The sequence below is a fragment of the Ornithodoros turicata genome, chromosome 3 (assembly GCF_037126465.1).
Source record: "Ornithodoros turicata isolate Travis chromosome 3, ASM3712646v1, whole genome shotgun sequence".
Taxonomy (NCBI): domain Eukaryota; kingdom Metazoa; phylum Arthropoda; class Arachnida; order Ixodida; family Argasidae; genus Ornithodoros; species Ornithodoros turicata.
Window position 1 is genome coordinate 95,085,361 of NC_088203.1, and position 15,457 is coordinate 95,100,817.

At 44.1% G+C, this 15,457-nt stretch overlaps 4 protein-coding genes across 7 annotated transcripts in view; 3 read left to right on the forward strand and 1 right to left on the reverse strand.

Moving 5' to 3' along the window:
* The window catches only part of LOC135388860 (lachesin-like), a 184,926-nt gene that overhangs the window by 30,021 nt on the left and 139,448 nt on the right, over positions 1 to 15,457 (forward strand). The gene's annotated exons all lie outside the window — the stretch shown is intronic.
* LOC135387488 (uncharacterized) lies at positions 204 to 2,641 on the forward strand. Its single transcript, XM_064616660.1, has 7 exons — positions 204 to 347; positions 422 to 483; positions 586 to 612; positions 1,368 to 1,436; positions 1,508 to 1,552; positions 1,637 to 1,687; positions 2,466 to 2,641. The coding sequence occupies exons 1-7, from the start codon at positions 278 to 280 to the stop codon at positions 2,583 to 2,585; spliced, it is 444 nt and encodes a 147-aa protein (XP_064472730.1). The 5' UTR covers positions 204 to 277; the 3' UTR covers positions 2,586 to 2,641.
* Positions 3,559 to 8,619, reverse strand: LOC135387489 (uncharacterized). 4 transcript variants are annotated; one of them, XM_064616661.1, is made up of 7 exons: positions 8,396 to 8,613; positions 6,983 to 7,044; positions 6,869 to 6,895; positions 6,704 to 6,775; positions 6,569 to 6,613; positions 6,444 to 6,485; positions 3,559 to 3,737 (listed from the first exon to the last, which is right to left on the reverse strand). In XM_064616661.1, the coding sequence occupies exons 1-7, from the start codon at positions 8,508 to 8,510 to the stop codon at positions 3,600 to 3,602; spliced, it is 501 nt and encodes a 166-aa protein (XP_064472731.1). In that variant the 5' UTR covers positions 8,511 to 8,613; the 3' UTR covers positions 3,559 to 3,599. The 4 variants fall into 4 exon arrangements, with proteins under 4 accessions (XP_064472731.1, XP_064472732.1, XP_064472733.1 ...); XM_064616662.1 differs by lacking the exon at positions 8,396 to 8,613 and adding an exon at positions 7,678 to 8,366; XM_064616663.1 differs by lacking the exon at positions 6,444 to 6,485 and having other exon boundaries at positions 8,396 to 8,615.
* LOC135387490 (uncharacterized) lies at positions 10,797 to 13,972 on the forward strand. Its single transcript, XM_064616665.1, has 7 exons — positions 10,797 to 10,980; positions 11,056 to 11,129; positions 11,703 to 11,735; positions 11,826 to 11,903; positions 12,520 to 12,564; positions 12,666 to 12,701; positions 12,945 to 13,972. Exons 1-7 carry the CDS (start codon positions 10,854 to 10,856, stop codon positions 13,038 to 13,040), a joined length of 489 nt encoding a protein of 162 aa, XP_064472735.1. The 5' UTR covers positions 10,797 to 10,853; the 3' UTR covers positions 13,041 to 13,972.

The following is a 15,457-nucleotide window of genomic DNA, read 5'->3' on the forward strand; positions in this document are numbered from 1 at the left end:
GCTATAACATTTCTGCTTCAACAGAAAAGTCGTTAATATTATGCCCGGGAAAACACTTACTAATAAAGCCCCATGCCGTATTTACAACCGCTGCGTGATTTCACCTCCGTGTTCGATGAAAAACGACTCTCTTTATTTCGACGTTCCTGTCGGATAACTACTGAAACCTTAAGAAAAAAAAAGAGAAAAAGAAACTTAACAAGAACAGCCAGAGGAGCTACGTAGCACGTACACAGTTGTAGAATACCGTGTCTCGCGCGTGGTAGGAGTTTAAAACATGCTGCGCGTCTTGAGCCTGTTTGCGCTTATGGCAGGAATCTTTGAAGCTAACGGCGATATCATCAACAGTGGGTATACGTTGTCATTAGATTAGCATTGTCTCTCCGTCACGTCTACAGCATAGTTCTATGAACTGTTACAGCGAGACAGATATATCTTGAATGCGCCTCGGATTTCAGGAACCGAGTCACCTTGCATTTCTTGGTAACCACGATTTTCATCGACCACTTTCTGGAATAAGCTATATTAGTTTCACTGCTGTTACTACTGTACTGCATGTCTAACGTTTCTGTTCGCCCAAAACAGGATGACCCATCCAAGCTGAAAAATAAGGTAATGTCGAGCTTCTATTTCAACTTGTGTTGATAGCAAGCCAAAAAAAGAAAAGAAAATGTCAATGAAATTTGAAGGGATCCCCGATCGATGTATTTTGGCGTTTTATTATTCCGTATACGCAAAATAATCATTGTCAGATGCAATAATAGTTGAAGGACGCTAAGCCTGTTTCTATACCAATAATAATTTGGATAAGAATTACACCAGCATGCATGCCAACAAAACCCTTACTGGCGGCACTTGCCTGGCTGACATCTCCTTGTGTGAATAAACATATACCCCCCCCCCCCCCTTACTGGCGGCAAGCCTCACCGCCCGCAGCACATCGTTGCCATCGCGGCTTCTCCCGCACCTGTTTTTTTTTAAGGAGTAGCAAGCCGGCACTTGCCTGGCTGACACCTCCTTTAGTGTGAATAAACATATCCCCCCCTTTACTGATTGAAACAATCAATATAATACGGTATTACGCACGTTTTCTTTTTTTTTTTTTAATATCTCTGTTATGCGGGAAGAGTCAGTACTTAAAAAAGTAATTCCCTTTGTCTTTAAAAACGTTATTCGTTCGGGTTCATAAAAAAGATGCGTCCTGGATTGTTTCCACTCGAGTCCACATTTTGTTCTTTGGGAATCAATCTAGCAAGAATCAACTCCAGTTCTTCCTATGTTTGTCGTCAGACAATTAAGCTTCGAGTTCATTCTAAGCGTATTTTATATAACAAATGTCACGAGTATATTATTCATATTGAACTTAGCTTAAGAAGACCGAAGAAACGTTGCGGACTTGCAAAGTCAATGAAAATGGCTGCGAAAAGCTAAGCAAGGTAGGACATCGTCGTAAAAACAGCTGTAAATACTTTCGGTGTTGTAAACAATACGATATTCTATCTTGCAGCTTAAAAAAGTGCCCGACTGCGTACGTAAGGAGGGAAACAAGATAGTAAGATACTTAAATTCACCCTTTCTGTCCCGATAGATACGATTCAAATTTTTGACATGGCACTTATGTCTCGTGTTTTCATAGAAATACGCAAGCGGTACAGGTTACTTCAGGTACTTGCACATGAAATTTTCGGTACGTATGATTGCATCTCCTTAAAAGTTTTATGCATTTGTACCTTCAAACTCTATAAGCATGATTTTTCGACTAGATATTAGAGCGAGGAGATGTTATAAAACATCCTTCGGTAAAACGTTGAGGATTTATAGCCCTTGCTTATTCTCTTCATATATGTTATGCGTACGTTAGCTACACATACGCGTATAAGCATTTTCTTGTTGTGTGCATGTGTGGGTTGTTGAAATCCTTATATGTTGAACTCACAAGCCACGGATAGTGAATGAAACAAGTAGTACTGATGTAGGCGCTGCCCAACTTCATGTTATTAATATGTCATTAAATTCACGAGAATTAAACAGATTGTGCCGCTTTTTTTCCAAACCTTAAAATCATGTGACAAACCACTTATAATATATTGTAACAAAAATTTTAAACTCTTAAAATATCATGTGACATACCACTTGCGCAAAAAAAAAAAAAAAATCAGCTAGTGTCTTCCTTGCTATATGGTAACAGGAAAGAATCATTAACCGGATTGGGTTGGATTAGATTTAAGTTAAAAAAAAACAGCCATACCTAACTGGCGCACCGGCTCACCGAATCACAACAATTTATAGCCCAGTAGTCAGTTAGTTAGTTAGTAGTCAGTTATAATGTTAGTCAGTCTACACCTATAGGTGTACTTTACACGAATTATGTAATCTTTGCTGGTTACACCGTACTCATACTGACATATTCAGAAACGTGTAGTTACTGCAACAGCTATATTGCTGTTTTGTTCCTGTGCTATCAGGACTGCGTTCAAGAGAGACTGGATGAAGCGAATGACGAACCTCTTCGTGGACCTATTGGTACCAACCTTTGGAATTCTTTCGTATATGCATTTGATCAAGGCAACATCAAGGGAATATGAAGTCCGATAATTCGGCGAATATGGAGCAATAAAATCATTTTAGGCAGCGTTTATAATCGTTGTTATTTCCTCACTAAAAATCTGCTTAGGATCCAAAAAGATTCTAGTTTTATACACATCTCTAAGAAAAAAAAGGTATGACTTTCTACCCATTTCAGTAGAGCTGCATTGCAACCACATTTCTACTCCAACCAGTTTTACCTTTTGGGGTATAACTGCAGAGTAGAAACAAACTACAGAGTAGAAGCTGTCGTTCTACCAGCTTGGGTAAAACATTCTACCATTGTCTCTTGGAGCAAACGTGAGAGAGAGGAACAAGGGAAAGGGACGCCGCCGCTGATACCCGCGGGGGAGAAGTCGCGTATGAATTGGCACGAAATGGTAGAAGTACCGCCCCGCTGCAACTCTGGGTAGGATTTTCTACCTTTTTTTTCTTAGAGTGTACTTGTAAAACGGGTCTGAAGCTCATTATCAGAATATGGCGTCATGAGACGACTGTGTGATCATTGATCATCTGATCATAAATGACGCCGCAGGGATCGTTCCTTGGATTAGCCTTGTCTCTTTAACGTGCTATTTAATGTGCGCACAAGTCTAAAAAAACTGCACATTGCATTTAACGTCCCTCGCGGCGCGCCTGACCCGCTCTTACCGAGTTGCTGGCATACTTCGTTGCGTTCGAACCCCTCAACTTGCAATCTAAAAAACAGAACCTCATCGCATCAAACGCGGAGAACCCACCCCCATCTCGGAATGTCATCGGTCCATTCCTTGATTTGTTGAAAATGGGAGGCGTACGCGTTTTAGTGGCACTTACACAGTTATGTTAATCGTCACAAAGAGGCGTACGCTCCGCAAATCCGGAGTAATAACATCATCATTCAGCGTGTTATGCGGTGAAGTTCTGAAAGACTGGCGTCAGACAAGACTCGACAAAAGGAAAACAGGACAAAACAAACCACTCTGAAACGACTTTGTGCCTATAGACTGTTTATTTCTCGATTGAAGAAACGATCAAAAATATCCTTGACCAGATTTGAGGAGTCCGCGGTCGGCGGCCTCTCTGTAGGCGCTCCATAGGTTCACTCCTGGCTGTGTCATATGATCATAGAGCTTTCTTCTTTCATCTTCCACTGTATCTCTCACGCATTCCTGACAAGAAGGAGATCACTTAGAAGACCAAATAAGCAAAATCACACGTCTTCACCTTTCTGGTGCACTGCCCATTATGGTTATTACCGTGTCAAACGAAATATGGGCTCATCTTTTTCAAAAATGCGTCGGGGAAAAAGGTGGACCTGCAGAGCCGCCATACCGGCAGAAAAGATCACGGATGTCCTAAAAATGTTTCTTTGTGTGTAGTTGTTCCGACTTCAGTGAGCTCGCCGCTTGCGCTGTGCTGCTTTGGTTTCATTTTGGCATTTTCGATTGGATTGAATTTAGATGGGTTAACTGAATCGAACTAGTTGACGCAAAGCTGCCTTTTTATGTAAAACACTTCTCTTCTTCCTTTATTTATTTCGACCCATACCGCGTGGTAATTCCGCGGCCAATAGTGTACATATTTAACTGCACAAAAATCGCATTAAACGTAATAAAGAAAAAAAAAGGGGGGCACGTCAAGATCAGCTTGCAATGTACTCGAAAGTAAACACGCCACATCTACAAAACTTTCCTGCGGTTTCATATCCGACAATACGCTGCTCCCCGTGTTTGTGATAAGGCGGCGCAGAAGCTGTTTGTAATGCACAGGGAATACTAGGCAATACGCAGCACGTGGTTACAGCACTCTAAAAATAGAACTTCACCGTATAGCACGCTCCTATCCAACCATCATGTTAAGAAACGCGATGAAACACGGACAGACAGAGGACTAGTCCTTGTGCGTCCGCGTTTCTTCACGTTGTTACCATGTTACTTAGCCAACACGCTTTCCGTGTTCTCCCACTTCTATCTAACTATCAACACGAATGACAACGTTCTCTCCCTTGATTTGATGAAAACGGGGGGAAATATATGGCATCTGGTGGCAACTATGAACTGCATATTGCCACAAAAACGGCGTACGCCCCCCACCATGTTCTGAGCAAATCAGGGAAGAGAATGATGTCACTGAGGATGATGGTTAGCTAGGATCGTGCTATGCGGTGAAGTTCGCCGCCGCCGCCGATATTTTGCCAACTCCGGACGACACCGACAGGCAGATGTCTGTTCAGCACCTTGTTGAACTGCGCCACCCTGGAATACGGGACATCATGCACCATAATCATCCCCCTCTCGAAGCATCCAGACCATGTTCCATAGGGTCCGCACTGGGTGTGCGTTTACCACCTCTCAGCTGTTCAAGATCAGCTCTAGGGGTGACGCCAGCTGTGGCCATTGCCAACAACCCGAAACAATAGAACACATCCTGCGAGACTGCCGAGCATACCATTCTGCGCGCGAAGCCCATCTCCCTCGCTCCACCTCGGGCACGCTAGCGGACATCCTCTACCTCGCTGGTTCTTCTGCCGAACGTTTCGCCAAAGCAAGAAACCTCATTCTCTTCCTGCTGAAGACAGGCCTTGCTCATCGACCCATCTAATACTCTACTCTCCCCGAAGAACTCCTGCACCTCACCGCATCCCCATCCTTCAACCTCCTCTATCCTCCATCCGTCCGTTCGTCCTCGAGGGCTGGAGGATACAGGATGAAGAGTGGAGATACGTAGAGGGTGCATGAGTTCGTCGCGGAGAACGAAGTGTTAGATGGGTCGTTGAGCAAGACCTGCCTTCTCTAAAGACTGAGCACGCTGTGCGCCAACGGGTCATCGCTTCTGGTTCGAAGAGAGGGGGAGGCGTACGCAATTTTGTGTCAACCATCATGTATTGAAACTGACACAAAACGGCGTACGCCCCCCTCTCTCTTCGAATCAGAAACAATAACCCTATCAATCGCGGCAATGGTTGGCGCACAGTGTGCTATGCGGTGAAGTTCAGTTTTTAGAGTGCAAGTTGGCCCAGGCCGCAGATTTCCCCAGAGCGTCAGTCGTGACGTTGCACACCTCTGTGAGACCCACAGCGACAAGCCCATTCATTAGCACCTCCACCACCACCACCACCACCATTTTAAAGAGTGAATGATGCCGGCCAACTACTTCAGAATACCCACAGATGATTCCGATGAAGTTGTGATAGGAAAGCAAGTGAACCAATGAAAAAGGGAAAGGACTGGAACATATCATACGTGTAGAGGTATCATCACTAGGCGTCGCCGCTGCGGCGTTCCACTTACTGCGTCATGCACCTGAATTGCTCTACTGCGCATCCCAATGTTGTTACACTCTTAAAAATGAGTTTCACCACATAGCACGCTCCTAGCAACCATCATCCCGAATGGCAACGTTCTCGCCCGTGATTTGTTGAAAATGGGAGGCGGATCCTATTTTGTAGTATTATGCACGTGCATAACAGCGACAAAATAGGCTCCGCCTCTCGCTTTCAACAAATCGGGAGCGAGAACGTTGTCATTCGGGATGATGGTTGGCTAGGAGTGTGCTATGTGGTAAGGCTCATTTTTAGAGCGTAGTGTTAAGCTTTCTCTACATTCTTAAAACAGAACTTCACTGCATAATATGTTCCTATCCAGCCATTATCCCGAATGACATCGTGCTCTTCCCTGATTTGTTGAAAGCGGGAAGCATACAGCCTTTTGTGACACTTATTGCCACAAAAAGGAGTACGCACAGCACTTTCGACAAATCAGGCGTGATAATGGTATCCCTCCGCGCAAGGGATGATATCCATCACAAAAGGTAGTGAAACTATATGCCAGCGCATTATAAAGTAACTTCATAGTGTTTACAAACAAAGTCCTTACCACGAAGCTGACGTATTTATGGTTAACAAACCCGTAAAATTGCTGGGAAAAAAAGAAAGGACACAAGTCATCAAGCAATCACTTCATAAGAAGTGTATTTCTCGCGTCGAGAATTATCTACTCACAACTTCGTCCCCTTTCTGACGCAGACACTCTGCATATTCGTTGGCCTACAACACAATGCGTTGATAAATAACCGGATTCATAAAATTTTTCATACGCACTCAAAAGCAGCTGCATACGATTATCTTAAACAGTACCTCAGGGAACGTTGGGCAGAGCCTGGAACGGTCCATGCCACAGTCATTCGTTATGTTGCCGACCAGAAGAAACTAGAAGAAGAAGGAGAAGAGGAAAAACGAAACATTTGTACAATATGTGTTATCTGCCGCAGCTATCGTATATACGTTCTGAAGAGATCTTACCTTTTCTTTTCGTCCTTTGGGTTTGTCCTTGGGAAAACGACGCAAACATTATAAAACCAGGATGAATGATAGCACACAAAAAAGGACGTGTAACCGAAAATCAATATGACCTACCCGGAAAAAAAGGCTAAGCTCATTGTAGAGCTGGTACAAACATTCGGTGTAAATCTTCACGCCTACAGGGTGATTGACAAGGTATAACATCGACGTCTACTAATGACTACTACTACTATGACTATACTATGACTACCAACACTACTCGTTAATACTACGACTACAAATGATAATGTAATACGTGCAACTGGCGACAAGTTCGTAGCGAGCATTCTTGGGCCAGAATGACTATATTATGACTACTACCATAACTAGTAAAGACAATGTAATATGCTCCATTGGTGACAAGTTCGCAATGAGGATCCTTGGGCAAGAATGACTTGTATATCACGACCACCGCTACTGACTGGAACTGCGACTACTAAAGACAATGCAATACGTGCCATTGGCGACAAGTTCGTAACGAGGATCCTCGGGCCAGATGACTATACCATGACCACCACTACTGACTGGGACTACGACTACTAATGTGAATGTAATACATTAGCGACAAGTTCGTAACGAGGATCCTTGGGCAAGGATGACTAGTATATCAGGACCACCGATACTGACTGGAACTACGACTACTAATGAGAATGTAATACGTGCTATTGGCGACAAGTTCGTAGCGAGCACCCTTTGGCCAGAATGACTATACTATGACTACTACTACTACTGACTAGTCCTACGAGTACTAAAGACAACGTAATACGTGCCATTGACGACAAGTTCGTAACGAGGATCCTTGGGCCAGATGACTATACCATGAACACCACTACTAACGACTACGACTACTAATGGGAATGTAATACGTGCCATTGGCGACAAGTTCGTAACGAGGATCCCTGGGCCAGATGACTATACCATGAACACCACTACTGACTGGGACTACAACTACAAACGCGAATGTAATACATGCCATTGGCGACAAGTTTGTAACGAGGATCCCTGGGCCAGATGACTATACCATGACCACCACTACTGACTGGGACTACGACTACTAATGAGAATGTAATACGTGCCATTGGCGACAAGTTCGTAACGAGGATCCTTGGGCCAGATGACTATACCGCGACCACCACTACTGACTGGAACTACGACTACTAATGAGAATGTAATACGTGCCATTGGCGACAAGTTCGTAACGAGGATCCTTGGGCCAGATGACTATACCGCGACCACCACTACTGACTGGAACTACGACTACTAATGAGAATGTAATACGTGCCATTGGCGACAAGTTCGTAACGAGGATCCTTGGGCCACATGACTATACCGCGACCACCACTACTGGCTGGAACTAGGACTACTAATGAGAATGTGATAGGTGCCATTGGCGACAAGTTCGTAACGAGGATCCCTGGGCCAGATGACTATACCATGACCACCACTACTGACTGGGACTACGGCTACTAGTGGGAATGTAATACGTGCCATTGACGACAACTTCGTAGCGAGGGCCCCTGGACCAGAAAGGCCCTAGGGATAGTATAGAGGCTTCTGTTGCTGCTGTTAGAAACAGAGCTGCGCTAAGCACGTACAGCTTCATGGTGGAGTGTCCAAAAGTGCAGGAAACAGAGCTAACCTCGTCAGCTCATACAACCGTCCTTTTTTGTCTCTATTGTAAAAGCGAAGCGAAAAGAAAAACCATATTTTCAAACTGAGGAAAGCTGACTGAAGAAACCTGCCACCTGGGTCACGAAACGGCCGTAAACCCGCCCGAACAAAATTCTTGAATACTCGCGTGTTACGTTTTTATTGGGCAGGAAACAACAGGCAAAAGAAATATTTCCGACAGACTTCGGTAGTTAACAGCTTTGTCTTTTACAGTGGCTGGACGAGATGCGAGAAAGTTGACAAACGTTTAATAAAGCTGATTTATGAGACGTCGTGGAGCTTCTTAAAATAAAGTGATAATATGAAGTAACGTAAAGTTTTAGTAGGAAGCTCTTCATCTTCTGCTTTTACAAGTAGTTATGGTTGAAGAGGGTGTGACCTGCGGTACCCTGATGCCATATATTATCAGGCTGTTATGCTCTCGACAATGTAAAAAAAAAAATATATATATATATTGCACCTGTGTGTTGCTCGCGTTCAGCGTGTGTACTAAACGATACGATGGGGTCACTTCCAACAAAACCGGCCATACTCAAGAACGCACGCTACATCACTTCGTTGTCAAAAGACAGTGTAGTGCATTGCCGACGTCGCCCATAAAATACAAGCGTTTTTCCTTCTCTTAGTAGTACCTTTACCCAGACGACGAGGCATAAAGCACTCTTCTGCGCGCGACCAAAATTTATTAACTTCCAGAGGAAAAGTAACATCGGTCATAGCGGATAGGTGTTTACACACTGTGCTGAAGAACACATCTATTGTAGCCCACACAAAGGCCACAAAGGTTCTTAAAGGTACGAGAGATCGGACCTGTATCATTCATGACGTTTCTCCACAACTGACATTATACTCGCCGTCTTGTGAGGAATAACGGATATACACTTGCCCAATGAAGGAAGGAAATCACTGAAAAGGTTAGCCAGCTGCAAGTCTCGAACCCACATCTTGTGGATTGCCGGTCCAGGGTTCTACCAGTTGAGCTAAGCTAACACACCTCCCCTCACACACAGTCTCAGAACATCAATTCCCATCGTACGCTTGCCCGTGTAGGTTGATATGAACTAGATAACTGCCGCCCTGACACTACAGTGCACGGTTCTTTGGGCCACAAGATCGCAGAGCGCCTGGACGACACTTTCAAACTTCCCCCCTGTGTAATTATTACAACAACGCCATTCTCAACAACCGAAAAATGGGGTAGTTTTGTGTTTGCTTCGCCAATGCAAATAACTTGCGATGCACGTACTAAACTTGCTTGTGGTCACATATACTTTCTTTTGAGCTTAACTAGAACTCAATCATGTACCCCCCCTTTCCACACCTGTCGGTGATGCCAAACAGCTATCTTCTTGAGCAAAAACGCTACAGTAACAGAACGGCGACCAACAACGAAACGCATGTTTTAATGTGAATAACTGCCTATATGGTATTGGTTCCCTTTTTTCCCTGCTACTGAGACATCACACTCCAGCTTCGGAATCGCACTATCAGCGAAGCATGCAAAACATGGTCGATTATTTATTAAAGCGAGAGCCACTCCTTAGGTCCGTCCGTCGCTTGATAGGTCCACGTGACAATTGACCACGAGTTGAAAACTTTTCCACCAACGACGACCCTATCAAGCTACTGCATTGGAACGTGTTTGGCACATTGCCAAAAAAATGCCGCAGATTTTTATTTATCGCTCTTTTGTCGTTCCTCTGATCATATGATCATCATCAACAACAACAAGTTTACTTGGGTAATAATCAATGGGGTCTTTCATCCCCACATCATCATCATTCATTGCGCCCTCTCATTCTAGCTTCTAACTCCCATCACTGAAGCACGCGCCCGTCCCAACAGTGTATACACGGTAGAAATCGACAAGAAGGATATTACCGCTTAATTTATACAGATCTCTTTTACGGTCAACTCAGGGCAATCTCTTACCTTCGCGCAGTACGAAACCTTAATTACTATTTGAAAATCAATAGGCACGCGTAAAGCAGCCGCGAGAATGGAGTCTCGTTTGAAAGCGTCGGAGAACTCTGCTCTCGAAAACAAAGAGCACGGCACATTAAACGGAACGTTAAACAGAAGAACAGAGCCATGGAAGCCGTTCTTCGCCTCCACCTGTTGTGAGTCGGTCGTTAGAATGCGGTTAATTGAGTTTCTCCTCCACTTTCTGATATTTATGGCTTTGAAGAATATGGAAAGAAAACGAGTTTAGGAACACGTTTTTGCAGAAGTGTGCTTTTAAAGTCTGGCAGTCATATTCCGCTCAGATTCCAAAATGAAGCACCCCCTAAGCGCCTTACTGCTCTTCGCTTGCGCCATCCAATGTTTAGAAGGGCGTGGGTTTATATTTCGTGGTCATCACGATGAAGATGAAGATAAAGCCAGTGATTCGATGGTCAATCGTAAGTACCTCACATCTTGATTATATGCACGATGTTATCGTGATGTCTTCATACCGATCGCCTCCCTCATCATAGTGGAAGCTGTGGAGGCTAAATGTGCAGTAACCTTCGTCGTTGAAGTCTTGAAGCATGAGCCTGAGAAAGTGAAGGTAAATTTGAAGACATTAAGATCGCGTTACAGTTTCTTTAATCTCAAATTACATGCGTATTTCGTGTTCATTCAGTGCAGTGTTTGCAATAGTCAGTTTATAAGTGCATATCTCGAAAATTCTAAAGCAACTTTTGCTTGTTGCCGAGCACAATAATTTGCAAAGGAGCTGATCACCTTGGGAAGGTCTGTGTAGTATACTAATATGTACTACAGAGTAATACAAATATTTCGCGGTTGGAGAGGCATGCTTTGTTCACGAGTAACTTGCTTTTTGGACCAACGATTCATACCCAGAGCCCTGTGGCGTTCTGCCGAAATCTCGGCTTATAGCATTACGTTAAGGTATTTCCTTGCCGGCGTATCGAAGGAAGCCGTCGAACGCCAATGTTAAAAATTGCTGAGCCAACTTTTGCACACCTCACGTACCTTTTGCACGTACCTCACGTACCCCTTTTAATTGCGCCAGTGCATTTTTTTGTTTCTTGTCGTTGTTTATTTTAAGAAATGTCCTGGTACCGATCGGTACCTAAGTCCTGGTATCGATCATCTAAGCTTCCCTGACTCCTTTCAGAAACAAGTGCCCCGTATTCAACCGCCCCATGTCGTAAGCAAACACATTCCATTATTCCACACCACACTATTCTCTTACTGTAACCAAGCGTGAGCCATTCAATGTATGTATTGCACACCTCAGGTGAAGAACGTACAAAAATTCTTAGACGAGTGCGAAAAAGGAAAAGGAGTAACGTCATCCTGCACGACCCTGAGCAAGGTACAACGCCGTCTTTTCCACTATGTGATTATTTCTAATCTGTGAAACTCACGGGGCGGGAGGGATTATTAAAAGGGGTTACAAATTGGACTGTTTTGTTGTTCATAACCAAGGACTTCGTGAGACTTCACAAGGACTTCATAAAAAGAACTCCATAATAAGGACTTCATAACTACCCCAACAACACCGAATATCCTCTGGACGTAAGAAATATGTCCTAACGGATTCGCACGTCCGATGGATACCTGAGTGATATGCATCGGGCGTACGAATCCGTTTGTACATTTTCCGTACATCCCGAAGAAATTCGGTGTTGTTGGGGTAAGAGCATAAGGATGAGACAAAGCACCGACTGACAAACAGCAAGACTGACTGTCAATGACAAAGACTGATTGACAACTGTTTGTCAGTCAGTGCTTTGTCTCGTCCAGTCCTTTTTGTTCTCCTCGGCACGGGGTTTTATCGCTTTTAGTCAGGAGGGGATTATTAGTATTATAATTATTATTATTATGGTGATGATCATGATGATGTCAGAGGAATGGTCAACCGGGCAGTGGTCGGCTTGCTCATTAAAAGACAAACAAGCAAACAAAGTCACGTTTTCCAATGTCTGCAGGCTCAGAGTGTCCCTGCTTGCTTGCGCAAAAAGGTCAAGAAAGTGGTAAGTTAAAAATAAAAAAAAGAAGAAGAGCAAAACTTTTTTTTTCTGGAGTATCTAAGACTGAGAGGTTGCACTCTGTTAACACCACTATGTTGTTGCAGGATGAGAAATACAGGAAATCGCTTAAGGCGTTTGCGGTATGTACAACAGCGAAACGTTTTTTTGTGGTTATAGTTTCGTATAGCGAGTCTGCAATGAGAAGATTCATTCATTACTCGTTAAAATTTATTGCCTTTCATTCATTTATCTCCCACACTGAACACCTCTCTCCATTTTTTCTTTCATTCTTACGAGACTACGAACTATTCGTGGTCAAGAACTCTATCCATGGTCAATAGATGCGATGCCTAAAACACGTTCTCATTTCTTTGTTCCGCAAGGGTTGCTTAGAGAAGCACACCAAGAAGGCAAAGGAAAGGCACTCGACGCGCTCACTGGCAACCTTCCTTGATGACGATGTGTTCAGTCATTACTGACACTGAGTCCTGAAGTAAAGAACTACACGAATACTCCTGACACATGGGCATCCTAGAGGCCTTTCAAGAGAAGGACACCTATCCGAACGACCACTGACACTCTGCTTTTGGTAGCCACTCCCTTTCGAAAAGGGAGATTGGCCAGGCTCCTTTGCGACTGAAAGGGAGTTGAATAATGTTAAAATTGGGCTGTTTCGTTCTGTATTAAAATCGAGAAGAAAAAAAGAACAGTGCAGGGCACACAATTGAGAGCATCTAAATTTAAATCATATGTAAGAAATTAATTCATTCATTTTAATGAGAGTCTCATTAAAATTTAGATGCTCTCAACCGTTTTGTTTGTGTTGTGGACCACTATCGCCGGATACTTGCACATTGCTCTTCTACGTATTACAATTTTAATTTGAAAGGGAGCAGCATCCACTCTAGTGCCAACCATTATGATTTGTATCTCGCAAACATGCGAGACCAAAATATATTAGCTTAATTCTGTTATGAATGGTAGGAGTTTCGTAAACTCATTAGACTCTCATCAAGCCTAATACGAGATATTTTTAATTCGATACTCTCGCAAAGAAGAGGTTCTCAGTATCCATCGCAGTAGTACCAGACACGGCGCTGGTAACTTCTGCTAGTAATTTTAAACCTCCCCATCAGATACACCCGCTAAACTATATGGGAATAAATGTGCACAAATTTAGGAATTTACAATTTACTGCACGGAAACAGGTTGTATTGATCTGCCATTTCCAGTCCGTTAACAGCCAGCGCCATATTTTTGGTGGCGTGCACTGAGAGCAGTGACATGTGTCTGCGGCGCAAGCAATTTTCAATAAGGAGCCTTTCAAAGCTGCAAAGAACCCATACTTCAAAGGGATTCGAGCCTGCCTGTGCGTCAGCGGTATAACTCTAGAAATAAAGTGAAAATTTGATGATGTTGTCTGTCAGGATCACTTCTACTGTGCCATATGCTCATGTCATGTGCATTCCTTGCTGTAATGCACTGCAGAATATTTTTATTTTTGTATATTTCGTTTTCTTTCTACGTCAAGAAAAATAGTTTCCAAATTTCTGAGTAACCCGCGTTTTTGTAGCTAAATTATTCTGTTAGAATGTTATCGGAGTTTACAACGACAACATTCGTAAAAGGTCGTAGTGGTGGTGCTTACGATATGCAGTAGATCGTTTCGAAGTTTGCGATTCTTGTTAAAGAGCTCATAAAGGAAATTGTTTAGTTACGTAAACTTCCGTTTCTATGAATAGCAACCCAGTGAGGAGCACATGCAGGATGAAACTTACTCCGTGTGGGCATTCAGTTTCATATATCAAGAGAGCAAATGTCACAGAATTTACGCACAGCGTACACTATCGAGCATGTGGTAATCAGTCGGCACATGTAAGCCCTTGTAGACGTTTGTACCATGCAGACGGTTTGTAAGGCCCGTACATCTGGATAATTGCTACCTAGTTCTGTGCACCCTGTTTTATGTTTGTTGCATTATCAGGTTTCTGTATACAGTCGTGCATAGGATACAGCCCGGAGAGCAGTATGTGGGATGCAGGAGAGGTTGGTTGATGTGAGGGTAACATTGTAGCTTAAACGACAACTTTATTAATATGTTAGCATTATAGTCCTCGCTACGCAAGAATCGCGGCGTGGTCTGTCTGTAGCCACGGCGCGGCGCGCATGCGCGGTGAGTGGAGAGGGAAGCAGAGGGCGCGTAGAGAGGGCGTCGGGCGTCGGCACTCGGCGGTGCAGCTGTGGTGGTCGACAGGCTCAGACGTGTCTGCGTGGGCGGGCCATGAGTTATGAAAGATGTGCGAAGGAGCGGCGGCAAGAAAAAAAAAAGGTGCGTGACGCCGCCGCCAATCTGAATCGGAATAAAGGTTGGCCCTCACTGGTACGTTTTGACGCACAGGCATCCGTTCCGTTGGCACGCATCCTTAGCGCTCAACGCAGCGCAATGCGTTGACATGTTCTCACTGCCACGGACCTACGTCCGTCGGTTGACACATGCGGTCGGCGAAGCGCACCAACGTTGGTTCAGTGCATGCCCATACAGCACAGACGAAGGTACAGCGAAGGCACTACGATTGAACAACGTGTTTTAAAAGCGTTTTGTTTGCGTGCTGTGGTGCCTCGATATAGAAGATCCGGAAACGGTGACGCTCAGCGACGCTTTTGCTGGATTTCTTGTGGCCCAGTATTCCTCGGCGGCGCTACTCTGGCAGCAGAAATTGAAGGAGACAAGAACACACGTTTTCACGCTGCACTGCCTTTTAATAATCTAACGTCGTCTTGTCACCTTATTTTCGCCGCAAAGCATTTATTGCACTGCAACGCCAATGGCAGCACCAGATACACAAAATCACACAACGCTGCTCCGTCGGCCGCCATTGCTGTTTACCTACAAAAT